Source organism: Eschrichtius robustus, chromosome X (genome assembly GCF_028021215.1).
Source record: "Eschrichtius robustus isolate mEscRob2 chromosome X, mEscRob2.pri, whole genome shotgun sequence".
In the NCBI taxonomy this organism is placed as follows: domain Eukaryota; kingdom Metazoa; phylum Chordata; class Mammalia; order Artiodactyla; family Eschrichtiidae; genus Eschrichtius; species Eschrichtius robustus.
Window position 1 is genome coordinate 21346160 of NC_090845.1, and position 25571 is coordinate 21371730.

The following is a 25571-nucleotide window of genomic DNA, read 5'->3' on the forward strand; positions in this document are numbered from 1 at the left end:
GCTCACTCAGGCGGGGGGGGGGGGGGGGGGGGGGGTGGGGAGGGAGCGGTATGGAGGAGGCGGGGCGAGCCTGCGGCGGCAGAGACTGGCGTGACTGCGGCAGAGGCTGGCGTGATGTTGCACCAGCCTGAGGCGCGCCGTGCCTTCTCCTGGCGAAGTTGTCCCTGGATCACGGGACCCTGGCCGTGGCGGGCTGCACAGGCTCCCGGGAGGGGCGGTGTGGAGAGTGACCTGTGCTCGCACACAGGCTTCCTGGTGGCGGCAGCAGCAGCCTTAGCGTCTCCTGCCCGTCTCTGGGGTCTGCGCTGATAACCGTGGCTCGCGCCTTTCTCTGGGGTCCGCGCTGTTAGCCGCGGCTCGCGCCCATCTCTGGAGTTCGTTTAGGCGGCGCTCTGAATCCCCTCTCCTTGCGCGCCGTGAAACAAAGCGGCAAGAAAAAGTCTCTTGCCTCTTTGGCAGCTGCAGACTTTTTCCCGGACTCCCTCCCGGCTAGCACCGAAGCCCGAGCCCCAGCTCCCAGCCCCCGCCCGCCCCGGCGGGTGAGCAGACAAGCCTCTCGGGCTGGTGCGCGCTGCTCGGCGCCGAACCTCTGTGCGGGAACCTCTCCGTTTTTCCCTCTGCACCCCTGTTGCGGTGGGATCCGCGCTGAGAGCCGCGGCTCGAGCCCGTCTCTGGAGCTCGTTTAGGCGGCGCTCTGAATCCCCTCTCCTCGCGCACCAGGAAACAAAGAGGCAAGAAAAAGTCTCTTGCCTCTTCGGCAGCTGCAGACTTTTTCCCGGACTCCCTCCCGGCTAGCTGTGGCGCACTAGCCCCCTTCAGGCCGTGTTCACGCAGCCAACCCTAGTCCTCTCCCTGGGATCCGACCTCCGAAGCCCGAGCCTCAGCTCCCAGCCCCGCCCGCCCCGGCGGGTGAGCAGACAAGCCTCTCGGGCTGGTGAGTGCTGGTCGGCACCGGTCCTCCGTGCGGGAATCTCTCGGCTTTGCCCTCAGCACCTCTGTGGCTGCGCTCTCCTCCGTGGCTCCGAAGCTTCCCCCCTCTGCCACCCGCAGTCTCCGCCGTGAAGGGGCTTCCTAGTGTGTGGAAACCTTTCCTCCTTCACAGCTCCCTCCCACTGGTGCAGGTCCCGTCCCTGTTCTTTTGTCTCTGTTATTTCTTTTTTCTTTTGCCCTACCCAAGTACGTGGGGATTTTCTTGCCTTTTGGGAGGTCTGACGTCTTCTGCCAGCGTTCAGTGGGTGTTCTGTAGGAGCAGTTCCACGTGTAGATGTATTTCTACTGTATCTGTGGGAAGGAAGGTGATCTCCGCGTCTTACTCTTCCGCCATCTTGCCCCTCCCTCTCTCTTGTATCTTTATTCTCAAACATTTATTGATAAGCCACGATAAGCTAGGAACTGTGCTAGCTGTTAGAGATAAACAGTGGAAGTCTCTGACTTTAAAAGTTCACAGTCCTGGAGAGAAGACAAACAGAAACAGGTAATTACAGTTTAGTGTGAAAAGATATATAACTGGATGTACAAAGCATTTTGGAAGCACTAAGGGAAAAGATGTTGGGAAATTTTGGGTACACTAGGGTGAGCTAAATGCTATGAAAGTGTTATAAGCCAAAGTTCTGTGGAAGCTTGGTTGAAGACATAACTGAATTTATTTCATCTCTACTCCTGTGCATTTCCTTCCCTCTTATATTGTTTTGAAGCAAATTCCGCACGTCATTTCATTCATAAGTATTTCAGTATATAGTTCTGAAAGATAACGATTAAAAAAAAATGAAACAGTAATACCATTATCACATCTTTAAAAAATAATGTGGGGTGAACTTAATTTGAAGGGGGAATGAAATGTTCAGTGGGCAGCCGAGGAGGGAGGAATGGCAGAGAGGAGAGCATGTTTATTTGGAGGGAGCTGGGAAAGATCTGTGAGTGTTCACAGACTTCTTCTTTGGGGTGCAAATAATGTCCCTGATGAGGTGAATGGAGGAAATGATGAGACGTGAGTGGCAAAATAGGGAAGGGCACAGTCATAAAGGCTCTTGAATATACTAAGAAACCTGCTCTGCCTTTTTGATGTGGGGAGTTGTTAGAGGGTTGTAAGCAGATTAATAGTAACATGCTTAGACTTACAGTTCAGAAAAGTAACCTTAACGGCGCTGTCGAGAGCAGACAAGGTAAGAGTAAAATCAGAAACCAAAAAGGTACACTATGGGAGGAGGTTGTAGTAGTCCAGCTGAGGAACAGATGTGAAATAAGGTTCTATCAGTAGAGTTTGACGGAAACTGCTTCATGACATACTTAGAAAGTAGGATTTGGATTAAATTTAGGGTTGAGGAAGAGGGAGGGTTTGAAGCTCCCTCTCAGGCTTGTGCAGCTGGGCAGATGGTAAAACCATCACTAGAGGTGGAGCACATTAGACAAGCTGAGGGTCTGTATGCATGGTTGCTGCCTGCCGCTGTCCACTGTACAGCCACAGTGCCAGCGGCACCCCGCGGATGCAGTGTGTGGTGGCCCTGGCCTTCTAGTTTAGGTGTTTTGACCAGTTGATCTGATGTTAGCTCCTAATTAAGCACAAATTTTGTCATAGTGTAGACATCCAATAAAAAGTTGTTCGGGGAATGAATGATAAATAAATCCAAATCTCTATATGTTTAATGCATAAACTCTGAGGATTAGTACAATCTAATGACTTGTTTATTGATTCTAGGGGCTATTAGTACAGGAGACATGGTAAAATATTTGTTTATTCCTTTGTTCTGTGGGCTGATTGTTTCATGTGTATGTATCTTACCATTTTTTTAATATATGCGCTCTATCAGTTTTCGTCCTTAAACCATTTGATAAACCACAATAAAATTTTAGAATTTAAAAAATACATATCCACATGGGAATATTTCTGAAATGTGAGAGAAGTCTTATTGAACTAAGACTATTTTAGAGAAGATGTCTAGCTTGTTCTGGTAAAATTCACAAAGGTTTGTGTTAATCCATCTAAAATTATTGTCTTTACTGTAGGCATTCTGAAATTTATTTAGAAATCAACACTAAAATTAGTGAATTAAGCTCTCATTTTAACGTCCAATCAGGATGTCAGATTTATACTAAGAATAAAGTGCTCAAATAAGGTAAAGATGTTGTAGTCCTTCCCTCTCCCCACGACAAAAAAGATTGTGTTAAAAAGTCTACATCTTGTAAGTCTTAGAAGCAGTTGGAGCTTCAGATTGGCCTTGTGATTCATATTTACTGTTTATCTGCTTGAGACCTAGATAAAAATTGTCTGATAGCTTGCCCTTGGAACAGATCTCTGATTACTTGGTGGGATAATGGAGTTGGTCAGTGGAGAGAGAGGAGGAGAGAGGAGAGAGGGAGAGAGAGAACATGGCTGACCTTTGATAGGGATCCTAGAGAAGCAACATGGTGTATGGAAATAGCACCTGTAGCTTAGAGTCAGCCAGCCTTCAACTTGGATGCCATTCCTGCTGCTCAGCAAGTTACTGACTTCACTTTGGCCTTAGTTTCCTTATTTGTGAAAAGGCAGTAATACTACCTGACCTAAAGAGTGGTTGTGAGAATTAGAGGTCATGCGCACCAGGCATCCAGCACAAAGCATGCCTATCAGTAACTACTGGCCATTGGTGTTATCCACAGAGTCTCTCTGTTGGTGGCATCCATTGGGCTAGCAAGACTAACTCTGGACTGGCTTCATTCAAGACCTTCCTGTTGTCCCATCAGGGGATTTTGGGGTAAAGGCAGGCAGAGGGTGGGATTGTAATAGTCATTCCTTTTCCCCCTGAATTTGTTAAGAAGTCAGTTCTTGCTTAACTAGTTCTTAATCAAGTAGGGGTCTTAGACCAATTCAGTGCAATTTGGCAAATATTTCTCATTAATTATATCTCTGACACCATGCTGGAGATCACTGTAACTTAGGATAGGCACTTGAACGTCTCTGATGCTTTAATTCCCTGTCTACAGAATGAGGCTAATTTCATTAAGCCTTTGAACCCCTCTAGGAAAGTTTCAAGAATTAAAGGAGATCAGATTATAACCAATTCTTTCAAATCTTTTATAGGCTATATAATAAAATTAAGATGAAATTTTAACCTCAGAAGGAGGGTTCTTGAAGAGGAAGGTAAGAGAGGGAGGTCTAAAAGTTAACTTTTAAGTGTGTTTATCTACTAGAGCACTTGCTGCCTTGGCAGAATGCTTCTTGCATGTTAGTCTTTTAGGTGCTCCGGTTTCACATCTGTAAAATGGAGATAAAACACTTAAGTCCTGGGGTTGTTGTCATTGATTTCATGATAAAATATAGCGAAACTACCCACCACAATGTCTGGGACATAACAGATGATCGTGAGCTTAGGTATCCTTCTAGGAGGAACTACCCATCCATGGTGTCTTCACTATCCAATACCACACGCCCACACCGGAACCCTAAGGATGTCAAATACCAAGTTTTTATTCTATAGTTTTTTTTTTTGATTGGATTTTGGTTTAGAGGTTTAAAAAAAATTGAAGTGATTAGGTAGTAAGATGACTGTTGGACTCATCAGAGTAAGTTAGAATAGGCTCTTGGTTCAGAGAACCAAATTCTCTCTTCAGCAGCAGTACTGAGGTACGGTTTTATGAAAAGGCTTGGTTTCCCACCTAGGCATCCTAACATTTATAACCTGGCACTCTTGTTAAACCTTTAGAAAAGATGTGTGTATTCAGGCTGTCCCTTGAAGTAACTTATTTACGAAGTAAAATCATCTTTATTTTTCTTTCAAATTAAGAAAATAATCTGTTTCAAGATCTCTCAGGTAGCTTCTGGTTCTGAAAGGCTGGGGTTTACTGACTGATCCATGTCCTCCTTGTGGGTACTGGTCATATAAAGACTTCAAGCTTAATTAGGCTTTGTCGTTGAGATTGATTATGCCCTTATAGCACGGGTTTTCTTTCTTAATTGTTTGTGCCTTCTAAGAAATACACTATCAAGTTTGACTTACTTCTCTGTCCAGTTTTTTTTCTTTGAGTTCTTCTTTTTCCAGTGACTCCCCTCTTGAAGCTTTCTGTCTTTCTGACCCATTCTGGATTAGTTGCTTTTTAGGCTTACTATAATGCAGACATTTTTCTAAAATTTTCCTTTTCTCATTTCCTGAGACTAATCCACTGTTTTCTGGATCCCTATACCACTTTCTTCCTTGATTTACTCCCTTATTTTACTGGACCACATATCGAAATAACTTCCTAAGGAGTCTAGATTTGTATACTAAAAGTATTTTTTCTACCCTTTAAGTTGATTGATAACTTGGTTAGGTACGGAGGTCTAGGTTGAAGTGAATTTTCCCTGAGAATTTGTGATGGCATGTTTCATTGTCATCCAGCATTTGGTTTAGAAGCCTGATGCCATTTTGATTCTCATTGCTTTGTAGATGTTTCTTTTTCTTCTGGAAGTTTTAAAGATCATCTCTTTATCCCTGTTGGTCTGAAATATCATAGGGTTTTGTTTAGTTAGGTTTAGTTAGGTGTGGGTCTTTTTTCTTTTCTTTTCTTTTTTTTAATATTTATTTATTTATTTGGCTGCGCCAGGTCTTAGTTGCAGCACACGGGATCTTCGTTGCGGCATGTGGGATCTAGTTCCCAGACCAGGGATCGAACCCGGGCCCCCTGCATTGGGAGCGTGGAGTCTTACCCACTGGACCACCAGGGAAGTCCTGTGGGTCTTTTTTCATGTGTTGTGTTATCATGCATAGTGAGCCCTTTGAAGATTCATGTTCTTCAGCTCTCGGAAATATTATTTTATTTAATATCAATATATTGCAAGATGAATTAAATATATAGTTTCTAAATTGCGCCAACCACATTTCAAGTGCTCAGTAGTCACATGTGGCTAGTGCAGATATATGGAACATTTCCATCATCGCAGAAAGTTCTCTTGGTTAGCACTGACCTGAAGCCTCAGTGAAATTGCAAACATGATCTCTTAAAACTCAGAGAAGAGATACAAAGGTTCAAAAAATGTATTACAAGACAATAGAGGCAGAAAACAAACTGACAGAATTCAGAAAGAAATTGAAAAGTAAAAATATGATCAAGATAAAAGCTACCACAGAAACAACTATAAGCATAAATATGCCTCAGTATATAACCAGGGGCAGAGGGACACCTGGCTTTAGAAAATCACAAAAATGAAATGGTTAAAAAAAAAAAGATATAAATGATTATGGAGAAGATGGATAGATATGGGAGACAGATAAAGGAGACAAATGCATATAAGTGAAATTCCAGAAGAAGGGAATAACTGATGAATTAGAAAAATATTTATAATGGAAGAAATTTTTCTGAAATAAAGATTGGACTCTTCAAGGAACTTTCCTGAAATAAAGATTGAATCTTTCTTTCAAGAAGTTGACAGAATGATAAAACCACTAAGTCATAATCACAGTGATGTTTAGTGAACTTTGGGGATAAAGTATTATAGGGACATCCACACAGAAATACTCAGTGCTAGAAGACAGTGGAACAATCTCTGCAAAGTTCTGAGAAAATGTAACCTAAGAATACGGTACGCCTGTATTTTGCTATAGTTTTGCTATTGATAATGAGATCGTTGATAAGCCAAATTTTTCTTCAGCTTTAAAGTTTAAAATACCAGATGAGATGTAAAGATGATTATTACATAAGGCTTGAGGAAACTGTGATGCCAATTTTTTTTTTTAATAGAAAAAACTGGGAAGAAAATTTACTAACTAATGATGCAATATCTGGTTAGTGAGACTATTGGTGATTTTTTTTAATACTAAATTTTATACAGTAAACATATATTTCTTCAAAAATCAAAAGATGAAAATAGAGGTCTGAGTTCTAAAGACAGGTACCTCTTCACTCTCTCTCCCACCCCTCTCTTATTTACTGACTGGGCAAATCATGTATCATCTCAGAGCTTTCCTTTCTTTATCTGGAAAAGGTAAGAATCAAATGAAATAAAAGTACATAGAAATGCTAAGGAAATTGAAAAGTACATAGAAATGCTAAGGAAATTGCAAAATGCTATGCAAATGGTAGTTATTATTAGAAGTGGTCTTAATTTCCAGAAATTATGCTCTTCTATTTTGGAGAGGCCTTATTCTGAAGCTTTAGTTCTTCATTACAGCATTAGAAGAAGGCACTTATGCAGAAATCATACGTATGATGACTCAGTTTTATCAAAGCCTTCTTTGTCTGTTTTTTAGAAATTCATTTTTAATGGAACTTTAAAATCACAGTGAAATTTTTAGTACTTAACAGGACCACCAAAATGTTTTTTTTTTAAATCACTTCTGTAATATTTCATATTCAGAATAATTTCATAGGTTGAGTTAGTGGGACACATTCTCAAGGTGAAAATCTGAAGGTGAATTCTACTTTTGTCTAATAATAGAATAGCTTTGCTAGGCTTTGGTAAGTCTGTATATTTCAGATGTGTTTCCCACACATGTATGAAAGCAAACAGAAATGTCTTACTCTAAGTTACAGGTAAATGCATGACATTTTGCAAGCTCCAAAATGGTTGGATTTTGGTCATCAGAGGTTTTATCTTATGAGTACCAACAAACTTAACATATGCAAAAACAGCTAGCCTGACTTTGTTCTTTGTAAACACAAGGACATTTGATTTTCCAGTACGTGTTAGAATCAGTTTTGACAAACCTTGCCAAAAGAGGCCAAGCTTCATAAACAATATCAAACTATTCAGAGATGAGTTCTCTGAAGATGTACAGATTTTTTCAGGACTCTCCTGCTAGTTTGGTGAGATCTTCAGCCTTCTAATGCCATCTCAGTTTGAAGTTCCAAAGCCACCTTTAAGAAAATAACAGTGGCCCTGTCAGCTGGGTATGTCATAGAAATATTTAGCTTTGAAAAAGGGTAAGTACACATCAGGCCAGAAATAAGGGCATAATGTCGATTCTTTCCCTCTACAAATCATTTTTATAAAGCATAGTCAAGATAACTTGAATTTAGGTAGTTATATTCAGTTCAGGGAACCTCTTTTTGTTCTTAAAAACCACAGAGGATTTAACCATCTGGTCTCTTTGAACCTTCATATCGGTAAGCTTGTCCTGGATCAGCTCATTTTCTCTAGCTTCTCAAGCTCTTAACCCATCTGCCATTCTCTTACAGGTGACCAAGGCCCTTGCCTCCTGTTTCATGTCCACAGTTGAAGCCACCAGCCATGAATTCTTCCAACTTTCTGCATTACAGTCTTCCTTTCCCATCTCTAAACACAACATAAGCTTCATTCTCATCCATGTTTACCTTCCCAGGTCTCAGAAGGATAGCGTATTTCTCCTCCTATTTAAGGAAAATTCCTTCATCTTTATGCCTCGTTTCATCTTCTCCCTGTTCTTCTGAGATCTTGATCCCAAAATTTCACCAGGTTCTCTGGCTTCAGCCTCTCACTTTTTATTGTATTTTCTCTCACAGACTGAGCATGCTCGAGTATTTTTAATCAATTAAACAGAAAAGTCCTTGATCCTGTGATGCATTCTAGTTTCTACCCTTTGTTCTCCATTTTTAAATTGGACTTTTTGAAGAAATTCACACCTTCCATTGAATCCTCAACCCACTCTAATCTGACCCCTATATAGCCTTCACTATACTGCTCTTCAGCAGGAACAGCAGTGACTTCCAGGTTACTGTTGTCAGTGCAGACATTCCCCTTTGACTTGTGTGCATGCTGCATTATTGCCATGGGCCTTACTAGGATTCTTGGAACTTCTAACTCCCTAGCTTCCTTTATGACCTTCCACCAACCTGTCCAGCTTTCCCTTCTCAGGTTCCTTTGTGAACTCTTCTTCTTGTCCCTCCCTTAAACCATGACATTCCCTAGGATATCCTCAGCCCACTCTTTCCTCACACTGCAGGTTCTCACTGTGTGATCTCAAGGCTTAGTTAGCACGGAGCCGATGGCTCCCAAATCTGTGGGTCAGCCTTCAGCTTTCAGATTTGAGTATCTAGCAACTGACTTCACATCTCAGTCATTCCTTGAATCATTGATTCATCAGTATTCTGAGTGTCTACTATCACCAGACTCTGTCTTAAAAGACTGAATAATGAAAATACAGATTCTGCTCTATCAGTGGGAAAGACGGGGGCAACACACCCCTAGTGACAACACAGTGAATCGTATACTCTGCAAGAAACAAGCAAAAGGTTCTGTGATCATAGAGGGATAGGGACAGGCACTGGCTCTTAGAGCTTTTAGGGATGTTACCCTTGGACCTTAAGTTAATTAATTAAACATGCAGAAGAGAGATACTTTCTCTAATTTCCTTCCATTTCTTCCCCCAGTCATTCAGTCACCCATATCAGAAACCCCATGGTTATCCTTGGCTCCTTTTGTCATGTTGAGTTTTCAGTTGGGCACCAGGTTCTGCGATTTCAGTCCTAAGATACGACTCAAGTGTAGCCCTCTTCCCCATCCATACTACCTCTGTCCTAATTTTTGAGGCCTTGTCATCTGTCACCTGCATTATTGCAGTAGACTCAAAAGTGATATCTCTGCTTTATGTTTTGATCCCTTTGAATCCACCTTTCTCAAGGCCAGCATGGTGTAGCAGAAATGGTGATCTGACCTTGTCACTGCTCTGCCTATGAGTCTCCCACCACCTACAGCAGAAGTTCTCAAACTGCTGATCAGAATCCCTGGGGCAGGGTTCCTCTAAATCTGTCTATCAGGCCCCACCCCTGCTAATTCTGATTCTGTAGAACTGCTTGGCGAGGGCCTGTGTTTTTAAGTTCCCTGAGAGATTGTGGCACCTGACCAGACTGAAAAACCTCCTGCCTACCAAGGTCAAGCATGAGCCCCTCTGCCTGGTTGCACAAAGCCCTCCGTGACCCGGCTCTAGCTTACCAGTCAGCCACATTTCTCACCATGTGCTGCGTGTCTACTTGTTTAGGTAAAAATCATCCAATTTTATGTGAATCAAGTTAGAGATTATATTTGTAAAAAGGGCTTTTGAAAATGGTAACTTTTATTTAAATATCTGCTATTATTATTTGTCATGTATTTCCTGCCTTTTTAGTGGATGATGCTGGCAAAATAGAACACGATGGTTCCTCTGGAATGACCATGGATGCAGAGTCGGAAATCGATCCTTGTAAAGTGGATGGCACTTGCCCTGAAGTCATCAAGGTGTACATTTTTAAAGCTGACCCTGGAGAGGATGACTTAGGTAAGAGGAAACCTTCAGCGTAGTATACCTCCTGATCAAACACTTCAACCTAATTATTTTTTGGTAGTTTAGACTGAGAATATTTGTAATCTTTTCTGAAGATAACATTTTAAGCAAGGGTTCCAATATAGCAGTAGAAAAGTATGTAAAATGTAGTAAGTGAAACAGGTGGAAATGAAGTCTTCACATAAATTCTTGGAGCCTTCATCTTCTCTGATAGGTGGCACTGTAGACATTGTGGAGAGTGAGCCTGAGAATGATCATGGAGTTGAACTACTTGATCAAAATAGCAGTATTCGTGTGCCAAGGGAAAAGATGGTTTATATGACTGTCAACGACTCTCAGCAAGAAGATGAAGATTTAAGTAAGTAGGTGGCCTTTTTGTGGGAGAGAATTTTATGTTCCTGTAGCTCTTTTTTTTTTTTTTCTTTTTTAAAAAAATATGGCCAGTATCTGAAGGAAACAAGTAGGATTATTGTAGAGATTATTATTCTGCTGTATTTCAAGGGAAACATCAATGACTTATTATGTGTGCTTAGAATGTTGCTTTAAAAACAAATTAAGGAACTATATTCAGTATCCTATAATGAACCATAATGGAAAAGAATATGGAAAAATAAGATTATTAAAAAAGCACATTATGGTAAAAGCCAAGAAATGTATGATTCATTCAATAAATATTTATTGAGTGCTTACTACGTGAAAGCTATGTTCTAGGTATATAACATGTGAACCTTCTTTCTACTTGTCTATTAACTGAATTCAAGTGAAAATATCTTTTCCTGTGATCTCTGTAAACCTAGTCACACAAGTTTCTATAATTTTCTACTCAGATGTTGCAGAAATTGCAGACGAAGTTTATATGGAAGTGATTGTAGGAGAGGAGGATGCCGCTGCCGCAGCGGCAGCCGCTGCCGCACATGAACAGCAAATCGATGACAATGAAATCAAAACTTTCATGCCAATAGCATGGGCAGCAGCTTACGGTAAGTCGCGTTGCAGCTCTTGCGATTGAATTGGTTCTTGAACATGAATTCATGATTGAAAACGGTTTCTGTGGTCTTAGGTTTCAGAAATCTGAAATACCAGTACCCTGTAAGGGTTATTTGATTTGCATAAGAGTAGAGGAAGATTATAAAGTCTACTTTTTGTCTTTATTTTTAACAGGAATTTCCTTCATGTGTATATTACGTAGAAGGAAGTACTGCAAGAAGTACACAGGCTTTCAAGCTGAAACTTTTCATCTTGATTATATGTGGCCCATGACTTTACAATTTTGGGAGACAACAAGGGAGTCCATGGCCATGGGGCAAAATGCTGACATGTGTTTTTTAGATTTGGAAGCTAGGCATTTCCTATGGTCTTGCTATATAATAAATGTGGTCATAAAACCCATTACCTAGAATGGGGAATTTCTGTCATTCATGAGTATCATGGCTAACTTTCGTTGTTATAGTTAATAAAGAGTCCCTAATTCTTTATAATTTATAATACTGTATAATTTTGTTTTTTAATGCGCATTGTTAGGTAATAATTCTGATGGAATTGAAAACCGGAATGGCACTGCAAGTGCCCTCTTGCACATAGATGAGTCTGCTGGGCTTGGCAGACTGGCTAAACAAAAACCAAAGAAAAGGAGAAGACCTGATTCCAGGCAGTACCAAACAGGTGAGGGCACATGAGTTCCACAGCGCAGCGTGCTTTGCGAGCTCTCAGATGAAACTCTAGTATGTATCCCCAAAGGTGTTGTGATGACATTTTAGCTGCTAGACCACATAGCGCTTTTGTGTTTTGAATTTGAAAATATAATTTTAAGAATTCAGTGATATTCATGAATGATTTCCTTGGATTAAAAAAAGAAAGAAAGGGGGAGCGGATAAAACATGGATGAAAAAATTCAAAACTCGGGTGATTTTTATGTGGATATGAAAAGAAATCCCTCAAATATGTTGGAAGCATTAACTTTTTCTAAAGACCAAATATATTTAAAGAATCTGATTATGTCAGCATAAAGCAGGAATACTTTACAGAGCAGCAAGGCAAGTACTTCAGTTCTTGTGACATATTCTTGTCTATTCTTGTATGCTGATTTGCATATTAAAATTCTGTAGACATATTTAAGCTTTACTGTAAATTGACATAAGTTATGTTGTCTGAATAACCAAAGCAGAAACCGTGATTATGAAACTTTGTTTTTATCAATAATTTCCCACCAATTTCTCAATTGATACAGCTGCAGTCACTAGTTGGTAGAAGTTACATATTTATTCATTTTTTTTTTTTTTAAACTGGAGGGAGTGAGGTTGGTACAGTCATACTGAATGGAGTTTCCAGACCAGGTTCTCTTTTTGATGAGGCTGCTGTATCTCTTATGTTGAAAAATTGTAAAAGGAATGATGCTAAGTAGCAAATAGCCTAACATGGGAGTACTTGCCCAATAATGTTCAGAACACATGCTTTAAATTCTTGAAGAAACCAAAACAGAACTTGGTTTGATCACTCATGCTCCTTTCTTTTCCTTTCTTAGCAATAATTATTGGCCCTGATGGACATCCCTTGACTGTCTATCCTTGCATGATTTGTGGGAAAAAGTTTAAGTCGAGAGGTTTTTTGAAAAGGCACATGAAAAACCATCCTGAACACCTTACCAAGAAGAAGTACCGCTGTACTGACTGTGATTACACTACCAACAAGAAGATAAGTTTACACAACCACCTGGAGAGCCACAAGCTGACCAGCAAGGCAGAGAAGGCCATCGAATGCGATGAATGTGGGAAGCATTTCTCTCACGCTGGGGCTTTGTTTACTCACAAAATGGTGCATAAGGAAAAAGGAGCCAACAAAATGCACAAGTGTAAATTCTGTGAATATGAGACAGCTGAACAAGGGTTGTTGAATCGCCACCTTTTGGCGGTCCACAGCAAGAACTTTCCTCATATATGTGTGGAGTGCGGTAAAGGTTTTCGTCACCCATCAGAGCTCAAAAAGCACATGCGAATCCATACTGGGGAGAAGCCGTACCAATGCCAGTACTGCGAATATAGGTCTGCAGACTCTTCTAACTTGAAAACGCATGTAAAAACTAAGCATAGTAAAGAGATGCCATTCAAGTGTGACATTTGTCTTCTGACTTTCTCAGATACCAAAGAGGTGCAGCAACATGCTCTTATCCACCAAGAAAGCAAAACTCACCAGTGTTTGCATTGCGACCACAAGAGTTCGAACTCAAGCGATTTGAAACGACACATAATTTCAGTTCACACAAAGGACTACCCCCATAAGTGTGATATGTGTGATAAAGGCTTTCACAGGCCTTCAGAACTCAAGAAACATGTGGCTGCCCACAAGGGTAAAAAAATGCACCAGTGTAGACATTGTGACTTTAAGATTGCAGATCCGTTCGTTCTAAGTCGCCATATTCTCTCAGTTCACACAAAAGATCTTCCGTTTAGGTGTAAGAGATGTAGAAAGGGATTTAGACAACAGAATGAGCTTAAAAAGCATATGAAGACACACAGTGGTAGGAAAGTATATCAGTGTGAGTACTGTGAGTATAGCACTACAGATGCCTCAGGCTTTAAACGGCACGTTATCTCCATTCATACGAAAGACTATCCCCACCGTTGTGAGTACTGCAAGAAAGGGTTCCGAAGACCTTCAGAAAAGAACCAGCACATAATGCGACATCATAAAGAAGTTGGCCTGCCCTAACAATACTTCTACAGACTTTTGTAGAGATGTTGGCCTTGAAGCAGAAAATTCATTTTAAAGCCACAGTCTCGTTCACATACAATACTGTATATTGATTTATGCTGTGTACAAATAGAATTATTGCTTCTAGTTGACTTTTTTTTTTTTTTTTTTACCATTTGTTCAATAGTGTGTTCTGAATTCTATTCAGTTTGTTTAATAAATGGGGAAAAGCAGCAACAAGCAAGTTGCAGCAACAAGCAAGTTGCAGCAACAAGCTTTTAATAAAGTAATCCCTGATTCTATACTGAGTTTTTCTATCTTAGAAGTTTTATATTTATTTAAATATTTACCTTGCTTACCTTGATGGTACTCTTCTAAGGCCATTTAACTTAAAGTTAAGGTAATTTTAGATTGGTAACTCTGAAAGTAATGTTGACTTATTTTTTTTTTCCCATAAATTTCTCACAATCAAATTGTCAGAGACATCTACTAATATAAATGGGAGATTTTATGGTCAGGTCTAATTATCCTAACATGGGAGTCATTTACTCATCTTGTTTTAATATTTTCAGACCACATGACAATGAAAGTTTCCATTTGAGCTTTTGTGTCCCTGGCATCGCTGAGTAAAGAGCGGTGGCTGGGTTTGTGTTTACCTTTCGTTTTGTTCAGCAGACAGAATATACTTTTGGGGGTGCTTTCTTTGGAGTATTTACATCTTTTGTCAGCATAGCAAACTTTTAGAAAACTTTATTGAAAAATTTTGCTTGATCCTGTTGTATTTTGTCTGTGCTACTTTGTGTTGGAATGGTTGTGTGCTACAGATGAGACTTACTGAGGACTGCATTTGGAATCTCCTAGAGGTAATTAATTCGTGGCTCGTAGGATCTTTTGCAACTTTATATATGTAAATGTACCCTGAATTATGTATATGCACATATATATAACATGTATCTGTGTGTATTGCTTATTTTACATATTTATACACACAACCCCAAGTAGTAGTTGTTGAAAATCTATAATGAAAAGTATTAAATTTACAATAACATGAAAGACACAGGGATGCATGAGAGAGCATTTTGTAAATCATGCTCTTTGGAGAGACTACTCAGGTGAAGAATTAGAAGGAAAATAAGGACTAGTATTTTTAAAGAGTAAAGGTATTTTCTTTTAAATATCTTTGGTAACTGAAAAATAGAAGTTAAGATGTTTCTAGATAGAATGTTTTCATATAACTTCAGCTCCATGCCTTTATATTTTTCAGAAAAGCTAATGAGAATCCAGACATAACTCCCTCAGTTCTCTCTGAGAAGCTCATGAAGGGATTCTGTGTCCCCAAGTGAGGGGACTAAGGAAGCAGTTGCTCCATGTACCACAGAATGGGTGCTAATTACGACTTACACTGGGCAAGTTCAGCCTGCTCTGTTACTTCTTCGTTACAGCTGGCAACCGTTCAAAAACTTAACACTCAAGCTGGCTTTGATTAGAAGATAAAGGTGTGTTTTAAGTGCATGAGGAAAATCTGAGGCCTTATTTGGAACATCACCAAGTCTTTCACAGTTTCGTTTTTCTTTGAAAGTTAACACTTTTTAACAGAGTTCTGAATCAGAGTCATAAATTCATAAAGTGAACTTGGTTAGTTAGAATTTGGTTATGTTAAGATGAATCTTGGAGAACTGAGAACAGGTTTTGGGATCCCTTAAATTGGCTGTCGGCACATGAGTATCTGGTACAACATGGGAGATTTTGGAGTTTTCTCCCCACTTGTTAGCTGCCTTGCCAGTTCTTTATGGTGTTCCATCCCCTTTGTGCTATTAGGTTTTTAGCTTTCACCTTTCTCTTTGCCGTTGATATTTGTATGCAAGAGTTATATTTATAGGGTTAGAAATCTAATATTTGGTGTTTGGCAAGCCTCTGAAGTGCTAGGTTGATTTAGTCCAGTTCTAAATCAAGTGCTTTAGGCTGGTATAACTCCATCCTGAATGCCAGTCAAAGCCAAGGCATAGGAATGCCTGTGCCCTCTTGGCCCCCGTAACGTGCTTTTTTTTTAAAAGTAACTTAACCATCGTGTGATTCATTGCCCTGCAGTACTATTGAAAGCTCTGTCTGTTTTTTTGTGAGAACCTTTAAAATCTCCCTTAATTTTTATTTTTCCCAGAAGTAATATAAAAGAAAACACTTAAATGAATGTGGAAATTTGTTGATTTTTAAACATCCATAAAAATTAATAAAAAACATATAAGTAATTGGTCATGTATTTTTTTTAAATAAACTGAAAGATAAAGAACACAACAATTTACACACTATATTTCTCTTACATGGATGGTCTGGAATCATACACAGTTCTGTTCTTTTTAAAGCACAATATTGAAACCTTTAAAAGGTATTTAAGGGTTTGGTCAAGTGAATATGGTAAAATGTATTTGTCTGTATAAAGAGAAAAAAAATTGTAGTCACTGTTATGTACTGACATTAGTTACAACCTAGTTTTAATTCTTAAAACAATTTTGATTAGCAAAGCTAAAAAAAAAAATGGTTGTTTCAGTTAAATGTTTTAAAGAGGTACAGATTTTTACAAGGACATAATATAAGTTATTGTTCTGTAGAAATATCCTTAAATATTGTATGTCCCTCCCTCTGTACACTTTGTAAAAAAGGTAAAATACATAAAAAGAAAATCATATAGGGATGTGTGACATTATTGTAATTGTGTACTTGAGAATAACGTGCAAAAATAAAAATCAGAATATTTTCCTGTTAATGTTTAGTCTATTTGATACCAGTACTAAGTTAATGCTTTTTCTTAAGAAAAAAAAATGTACAGTTTTTGTAAACCTAATAAACATCAAAAGCAGTGGATTATTTTCATTTCCCCATTTCTTAATTCCTTATATGCAGCAGTGGAATGTGAAATGCTTGATCGCTTTGAATTTTGTGACTTGGATTTAAATACTAATAATATTTCAGTTCTGCGAATTTGCAAGTAACATTTCAGAGAAGTTAAGAGGTGATTGGTGAGTCCTTTGATGAGCATGTCCTTGAAATTCATTTTTTCTTTTATCTTCATAAAGGATTTGTTTTATTAGCATCTCTAATTCCCCTGAGATAAATTTTCCCATGCATAAAGTGGTTTTTGAGAGCACTTATTTCAGCATCAGTCCACAGCCCAGCCCCACAGCGGAAGCCGTGCCCTAGAGTTACCCCTTTGTGCCCAGTTTGGAGGGCTTTAGTAGACGCTAACATACTAGAGAATGATCATTGTTATAATAAAAATCGGAAGTTAGGTAAAAGTTATCAGGACTCAGAAGAAAATAAGGAAATAGATTTGAGTCATCTTTGATTTTTAAAGATGAGATCCTGCAGTTATTTAACTGTTGGAACAAGTGTTTCCCTAATAGTTGAAACACTAAATAATCAAAATTTGAGGTAAACGATCAAGAAAACATGGTGAATGTCACTGTCCAGAGGCATAAAAAAGGCAAAACCACACCATGCTGAAAAACTTAACTGTAGTAGAACACCTGACAGATGAACATCTTGCTGGTCTGTGATGCCAACCAGTCAGATAGTGTACTGCTCAGTACTCTGGGAATCTCGGTGTTAACAATTTCCTTTATTTCTCACAAATTCTAGGATTCATGGAAGGAAAAGCTTGACCAGTTGAAATCTTGAAAGGGTGATAGTTCAGGGCAGTGGTTTTCAGAGCCTGGCAGCAGCGGCAACATTATAATCACCTGGACTTTGTTAAAGATGCAAATTCTCAGCGCCACCTCAGACTCACTGAATCAGAAACAGGGTGTGGGACCCAGTGATCTGTGTCTTTACACCTCCTCCAAGTGACTGATGCATGCTCAAGTTTGGGAAGCACTGTTTTAGAGCACTTGAGGAACTTAAAAGATTACTGGTGCATTCATTTTGTGTAGTAGACAAGACACACACACACCCCCAAACCCCAGAAGGAAGCAGTGATGGTGAAATGGGACTCAGTTTATACCTTCACTTTCATTATCACTTTACTCCTTTTGAAATGTGAGCCTGTCAGCCAATAAATGTATCTTTTGGTACACATGTAAATAGCCTGTATGTACTTCATAAATCTTGTATGACCTCCCCAAAGTTACATTCCCCAAAGGTAAACAGAATTCAGAGGAAGATTCACCAAGTAAAAAGGAAGGGCTGAAAAGTGTGTGTTGAAGTGGCCCAACATTACTTAAGTAATTCATATCTGAAAAACTATTTTGCCACATTCTGCAGCTGTTTAGATAAGGCCAAAATTAAGTTTGCCCTTTTGGATTTTGTTTTATCTTTTGTGTATGTATTGTTTGCCTTTTTCATAAAACAATTCTTGGATTTGTTATATATCGTTCCTGTTATTTTTGACATCTTTGCTATTGTAAATAAATTCCTATTTTGTTTTAAGTTACCCTAGTGGAGTGTTGGCTATAGACAAGGCATACACACACACACACATACATGGACATGAGGCTTAAATCACACAGTTAATAAATCCCCAACACGGTATAAGCTGGAAGTGATGTGACCCCTTCAGTAGTTCAGCACTTCTAGCACCAATGAAAGTATCACTGTTGCACATAGATATAGCATCTGCACCTGCTCGGACTTTAAAATCATTTTAATGGCCCCTGAGATGGAAATCCTTAGTCAACCAAGTTTGAAGTCAAAGTAAAAAATCAAGAATTATTTTCCTTTACTTGGTTTTTCCTATTCTCTTGGTCTCTCGTGTTACTTGTGTTGCTGATATTGGTGAACACAAGGGATTTGGCGTTGTAGTGACGTGCTGGTGGTGTAAAGCCACTAGGATAGTTGGCTACAGAAAACCTGCATAGGACTTTCAGATGGCGTTTTATTCATTCATGATGTGAATTACCACAGAAATATCTAAACACATTGATGAAAACGGAATAGTTAACTAGACCTATATTATTTTACTTTTCAAGAGAGGCCAATTTCTGCTTTTCCTTCATGCTTGTGTTTGGCTTTAAATGCAGAGCCCATTTCCTTTTGCCTGAACTTTGAAATAAGGGGAGGTATTCCAGAGCCATCTGATGGGGTTTGGAAGGTTCTAATCACATCCGTCCTCCTCTCTGGTTTCTAACCACATTGAAAATAGACATAAGAAACCACCCACTGGGTGTGTGACTTAATATAGTAAAGCTGGATTGAGAGACCCAGAGGCCGAATTTCCCTAGGAGGGAAATGGATTTCCAGTCTAGGCCCTGACTGATGTAGCCAGTCACGAAAGTGTGGGGCCCACCTCTGTGAGCTATAGAGAGACTGCTTGGTCTCCTACCAGAGAAATGGAGCAAACGGGATCGAAGGGCTGCAGCATCCTCCCCAGCCCTCCCGGGGGAGGCAGAGGAGAGGTCCCTTAGGCCAGTCTCATAAAAAAAAAATAAGGGTTAGTCCAATTCTGGGTTACCCTCTGGCAGTGGCCCACTAGCAGAGATCTTTACCTTTGGCCTTGCATATTCGTGTCCGTTTTCCCCCTCTTGAGGTGGTGGTTGTGACAGACTTTCAAAGGTGTAGTTCCTGTTTCTCCCGGGGTAGTATGCTTCCGTTTTTCTTCAGAAAAAGTAACTTCTAAAGGGCAAATTTATTTAACTATACAAAGATGGAAATCTTGCAAGTTATTTTTATTGCATATTTTCATAACAAAATTTGGAAAAATGATGATCCGCGATGCCACTTTGCTTTATTAAAGGGCTTGTTCATCTTTGTTCTCTTCCAGTCTTAGTGCATACACATAAATCTTCTATGTGTCTTGTAACCACAGCATTGATTCTATTCTATGTTCAGCAATTTTCAAACATCAAGTATTTCTGAAACTTGTTTGACTTAAAAATTTTTTTAATTCACATTCTTTTTGGAGAGAATATGGAAAGTTTAGAATGATACAGAGAAGAAAGTAAAATGCCTTCCCCTCTTATCCCATTACCCGGAACATTATTATCCTTTAAAAAATATCTTTACTGAGTTTTATTAGATTTTTCAATTGTAAAACACATGTTATTGTAACATGCTGTACAATACAAAATAAGTATAAAGCCAACTTAATTACCTCATCCCTACACTTCCTTCAAGCTGACTTCCTTGAGGTAATCATAGTTAACAGACTGTATGCCTTCCCTTCATGATCATACAAAACTGTACAAAGATAGATGCGTAAAGAGAGCAAGAGGACGTTTGGAGGAATGTAAATTTTTTTGACCAAAATGAGATTATGCATCTTTGCAAGTCACTTAATATATCCTATCCATCCCTTTGGGAAAGTAGACCAAACTCTATCTCATTCTCTTTAATAGCTGAAAAACTTGCCAGAGATTGTACGCATCATAATATAGTCAACCTAGATACTGTTAGAGCATAGAGAAATCTATTGATCTTTATATACTTTTCATGGACCCAGCTACTTTACCACGTAATCTTCCCAATTCTAATTCGCTTTAGTAGTCTTTTGAATTTCTGTGTGTGCAGTCATATTGCAAAAAGATGTCAATTATTTCCATTTTCTATTTTAGGTTAGCTAGAACTTCTAAAACAATGCTGAATAATATATATTATAGCAGGCATTTCTGTTACTCCTGCTTTTTTTTTCCTTTTTAAAATTTTTAAATTAAGATAATTGACATATTACATTGTATTAGTTTTAACTCCTGCTTTTAATGGCAACACTTCAGCACTTAACCACTTAGTATAGTGTTGGTTTTGGAAAAGTAGTGTTTACCAAGGTTAGTTTCCTTCCACTATTATTTTATTTAGAGATTTTATTAGGAATGACTAATTAATGTTATCAAATGTCTTTTAGCGACCTATTGATATAATTACTTGACTTTCTCTTTGTTGGTGTAATGAAGTATACTGAATTACATGGATGGGTTTTCTAAAGTTAAACCATATTTTCATTTCCAGGATAAAATCATGCTACTTAGGTAATTTTTATTGTTCTTTAAATATATATATATATTTTTTAATTAATTAATTTATTTATTTGACTGCGCCAGGTCTTGGTTGCAGCATGTGGGATCTAGTTCTCTGACCAGGGATCGAACCTGGGCCCCCTGCACTGGGAGCATGGAGTCTTATCCACTGGATCACCAGGGAAATCCCAGTTCTTTAAATATATTGTTGCTTAAATAGGCTAGTATTTTATTTAGAATTTTTGTATCTATGTTCATAATTCTGGTGTTTTCTTGTTTTGTACTATTGTCATCAGGTTTGACTATTAATGTAAAGCTAAATCCATAAGATAAACTTGGAAACTTTTCCATAATCTGGAATGGTTTAAAAACCAGAGGCATTATCTGACTTTTGAGGATTAGATAGAACTCAGTTGTGAAAGCATTCGGGTCTGATGCCTCTTTGTAAATGGTAAGTTTTTACTTTAACGACCTCTTCTACATTAATTGGTCCACCAGCTTTCCTTCTTAAATAAATTTTCGTATCTATATTTCCCTTGGAAATCATCCATTTCTTCTAGATCAGTACTTCTCAAACATTAATGTGCATTCACATCACCTAGGGGAGGTTGTGAAAATGCTAATTCTGATTCCGTGGGCTTGATGTGGGGTCCAAGATTCTGCATTTCTTGCAAGCTCCCTGGAGATGGTGATGCTGGTTCATGGACCATATGGTCCAAGCCCTCTAAGAATTCAGTGGTTCTCAATTTTGATCGAACATCAGAATCACATGAGGCAGCCTTTGACCTGCCCAGTGCCCAGGCCACACCCCAGACCAACTAAATTAGAATCTCTGGGAGGGACTTAGGCATCAGTAATTTTCCAAGTTGCTCAAGTGATGACAATGCGTGGCCAAGGTTGAGAACCACTTTTCTAGATCTTCTATTTATTGCCATAAAGATGCACAAAATATTCTCTTATAATTATTTTCTCTTGCATTTCTGGTGATATCTCCTTTCTCATCCTGAATGTTGTATATTCTTTCTCTCATTTTTCTTTAAACAGGCTTCCATAGGTTTGGCTGTTTCATAGATAATATCAAAGAAACAGCTCTTAATTTTATTTATTCTTTATATTTTTTGGTTTTCTATGTAATCAATTTCCTCTTGCATTGTTATTAACTTTTTCCTATTTTCTTGTTTATTTTGTTATCTAGTTAAAATGTCTTATGTTTTATACTTCATTTATTGTCATTTCTTTTCAAACGAACTCCTTGAAAGCTGTGCATTTCTTCTGGTGTACAATCTTAGCTATGTCTCTTACATATGAATTTTTCTTTTTCATAGCTTTCGAGATAGTTCTACATATCACTTTTTATTTCTTCTTTACAATAGTGTTTAACTTCCGAGTAGTAAAAGTTTTTTTTATTAATCTCTTTAGTGTTGATCTCTAGTTTTATTGGCTTGGGTTCATAGTATGGCCTGTATATCCTCTACATTTTTTGGAATTTTATAGTTTTCTTTTTGGACGAGGCATAATAAGATTTTGGGGGGGGGGAATAGAATACAGGCATATTAGTATAATGTATATTTTTCCATTACTGATATAAATTTATAGATAAAATTGAGCTTATAGGTTATATTTTCAAATCTATATTCTTGCTACTTTTTGACTACCTGGTTTTTATTTTTTTATTTACTTTTTTTGAATTTTATTTTATTCATTTGTTTTTTATACAGCAGGTTCTTATTAGTTATCTATTTTATACATATTAGTGTATACATGTCAATCCCAATCTCCCAATTCATCCCACCATCCCCCCTGCCGCTTTCCCCCCTTGGTGTCCATGCGTTTGTTCTCTACATCTGTATCTCCGTTTCTGCCTTGCAAACCAGTTCATCTGTACCATTTTTCTAGATTCCACATATATGCATTAATATACAATATTTGTTTTTCTCTTTCTGACTTACTTCACTCTGTATGACAGTCACTAGGTCCATCCACGTCTCTACAAATGATCCAGTTTCATTCCTTTTTATGGCTGAGTAATATTCCATTGTATATATACGCCACATCTTCTTTATCCATTCGTCTGTCAGTGGGCATTTAGGTTTCTTCCATGACCTGGCTATTGTAAATAGTGCTGCAATGAACATTGGGGTGCATGTGTCTTTGTGAATTATGGTTTTCTCTGGGTATATGCCCAGTAGTGGGATTGCTGGGTCATGTGGTGATTCTATTTTTAGTTTTTTAAGGAACCTCCATACTGTTCTCCATAGTGGCTGTATCAATTTACATTCCTACCAACAGTGCAAGAGGGTTCCCTTTTCTCCACACGCTCTCCAGCATTAGTTGTTTGTAGATTTTCTGATGATCCCCATTCTAACCAGTGTGAGGTGATACCTCATTGTAGTTTTGATTTGCGTTTCTCTAATAATTAGTGATATTGAGCAGCTTTTTATGTGCTTCTTGGCCATCTGTATGTCTTCTTTGGACTTTTCTTTCGGTGACCTGCTTATTTATATCCTTTTTAAATTTTTGAAAAAATATTAAAATCTCCCATCATATTGGTGTTTTATTCAGTTTCCTTGTATTTCAAGTTTTGCATTACGTATTTGGCATCTGTACATTTTTGTTACATAGATATATGACATTTCTTCATGACTGTACAGAGTATCGATTTTTGTCCTCTTTAACGTTTGATCTTGAATTCTGTTTTGTCTGATACGTGTTTCCTATTTCAACAATCCTTTCTTATCGCTTATATTACAAATCCTCAGTCATGCTATCATAATCTGTTTATATGTAAGCGTACATTGCAGGATTCATTGCTACTGTTGTTTCTTATTCATCTTATCTTTCCCCATTTGACATCTCTGTGCTGAATAAATTGTCATTTGATTGGCACATACCAAATGTTTGTTCCCTCATGTCTGGTATGTGGGTGTATTATATTCTTTCTGAGGCCTTGACTACCCCAGAATATCTACTTTTGCCTTCCCAACTAAGACAAATGCTATCTTAGTTGGGAGGTATAAACTTTTCACAGTTGGTAGATGTTGTTTCACTGGTTCTCTTTTGTGTATGTTGCCTCTTCCTTTGTTTCCTAAAGTTTATATGGTTTTTAAAAAATCTGTGGAATTCAGAAATTTCATTACAATATATATATATAGAGTGTGTGTGTGTGTGTGTGTGTGTGTGTGTGTGTGTGTGGTGTTTTAATCATGTCTGGAAGTTATTTGTTGAGCCTTTTCTTGCTGATGAGTCAAGTCTTTCTTTAGCTGAAGGAAATTTCCATACATTATGTGTGTAATTATTACTTCTCTGACTGGCATTTTGCTTCTTTGAGTATTCGTATCATTCACATATAAGATCTTCTGGATTTGTCTTATGGTCATAAAATGGCACCTAGAAGAAAGAATCTCTTTAATTCCACATCCCACCATGTGATTATTATTGTACTGAAAAATTTAAATGTTTGAAACCTATGTCTCTTGAAGAAAGAAGCTAGAGAGTGGTAATGTTTGTGAATGTGTAGCTTGTCCTCATGGACTAACAGTGCTTCTGAGTTATTTTTATCTAGTAGAAGGAACTTCAGTCAGAAGTTTCCTGCCATAGAATAACAGCAGTCTGGGTACCCCTTTTGCCTCAACTTTAAATAAAGAAGCATGTGAAAAGATCTTAATTAAATGCTTAGCACATAGTGCTGGATAAGAGTTCCCCATATCCTTTCTCAGTATGTTATAAATCTTGTTAAGCTAGCAAGAATGAGAGCATTTATTGTCACAGACATTGCCATTATTTCTGAATATTTTTTCTCACATTATTCAAATTTAACATGCAATGCCAACCTTTGTTTCAAAATGAACCCATTTACACTCTCACCAGTAAAATATGAAAATATTAAGTTTTGGTGACTATGTGTATGAGAAGTCCCATTGCTACACTTTCTCACCAAAGCATATTTTCAGACTTTTAAGTCTTGCCAACTTTGTGTGTGTAAAAAAATTACATTGAGGCTTTAACATATCCCTAAATATGAATAATATTGAGCATCTTTTCACATGCTTATTGATCATTCATGTTACCTCTTCTGTGGAAGCCTGTATAGATTTTTTTTTGCCCATTTTTCTGTTGGATTGTTTGCCTTTTCCTTGTTGATCCATACACATTCTTTATATATTCTTGATATTAGTCCTTTGTCAGTTATGTGTCATTTAGCAATCCCTGCAAATATCTTCTCTTGCTCTGTGGCTTGCCATTTTACTCTTTCTATTGTTTTGTTTAATGAACATAGGTCTTCATCTTAAAGAACTAAAATTGAAATATTTTCATTTTGTTTAGTGCTTCATGTGTCTTAGGAAAGCCTTCCCTTTCCTACAGTAATGAAGATACTCTCTGACGTTACTTTGAAAAGCTTTAAAGTTTGACTCATCACAACTAAGTCTTTAATCCACAGAATCAGTTTTAGGATATGTATGAGTTAGGCATCCAATTTAAGTTTTTTCAATTTCGAATTGATACAAGTTCAACTCTACTGAAAACCAATACTGTCTCCACTGATTTTCAGAGCCAGCTCTGTAATATGGAAAATATTCCTACATATGTGGGTCTGTTTCTAGGTTCTCTGTTTTGTTCCATTTGTCATTTGTCTTTTTCTGCAACTATACCACACTGTTTGAATTACTATAGTTTTAAAAAACATCTTTATTAAGATATAGTTCACATACTATAAAATCCACCCATTTAAAATATACAATTCTGTGCTTTTAGTATAATC

General features: G+C 38.1%; 1 protein-coding gene across 6 annotated transcripts in view; it reads left to right on the forward strand.

The window, feature by feature from the left end:
* ZFX (zinc finger protein X-linked) overlaps positions 1–16612 on the forward strand; it is a 70917-nt gene extending 54305 nt beyond the window's left edge. For 4 of the 6 annotated variants that reach the window (XM_068533469.1, XM_068533468.1, XM_068533470.1 and 1 more), the window contains 5 exons: positions 10032–10181; positions 10402–10545; positions 11015–11167; positions 11709–11849; positions 12709–16612. In XM_068533469.1, the coding sequence (XP_068389570.1) occupies positions 10032–10181; positions 10402–10545; positions 11015–11167; positions 11709–11849; positions 12709–13892 (1772 nt within the window). In that variant the 3' untranslated portion in view covers positions 13893–16612. The remainder of the gene's footprint in view (positions 1–10031; positions 10182–10401; positions 10546–11014; positions 11168–11708; positions 11850–12708) is intronic. The other 2 variants (XR_011072275.1, XM_068533472.1) reach the window with 2 other exon arrangements.
* The last annotated feature ends 8959 nt before the right edge of the window (positions 16613–25571 follow it).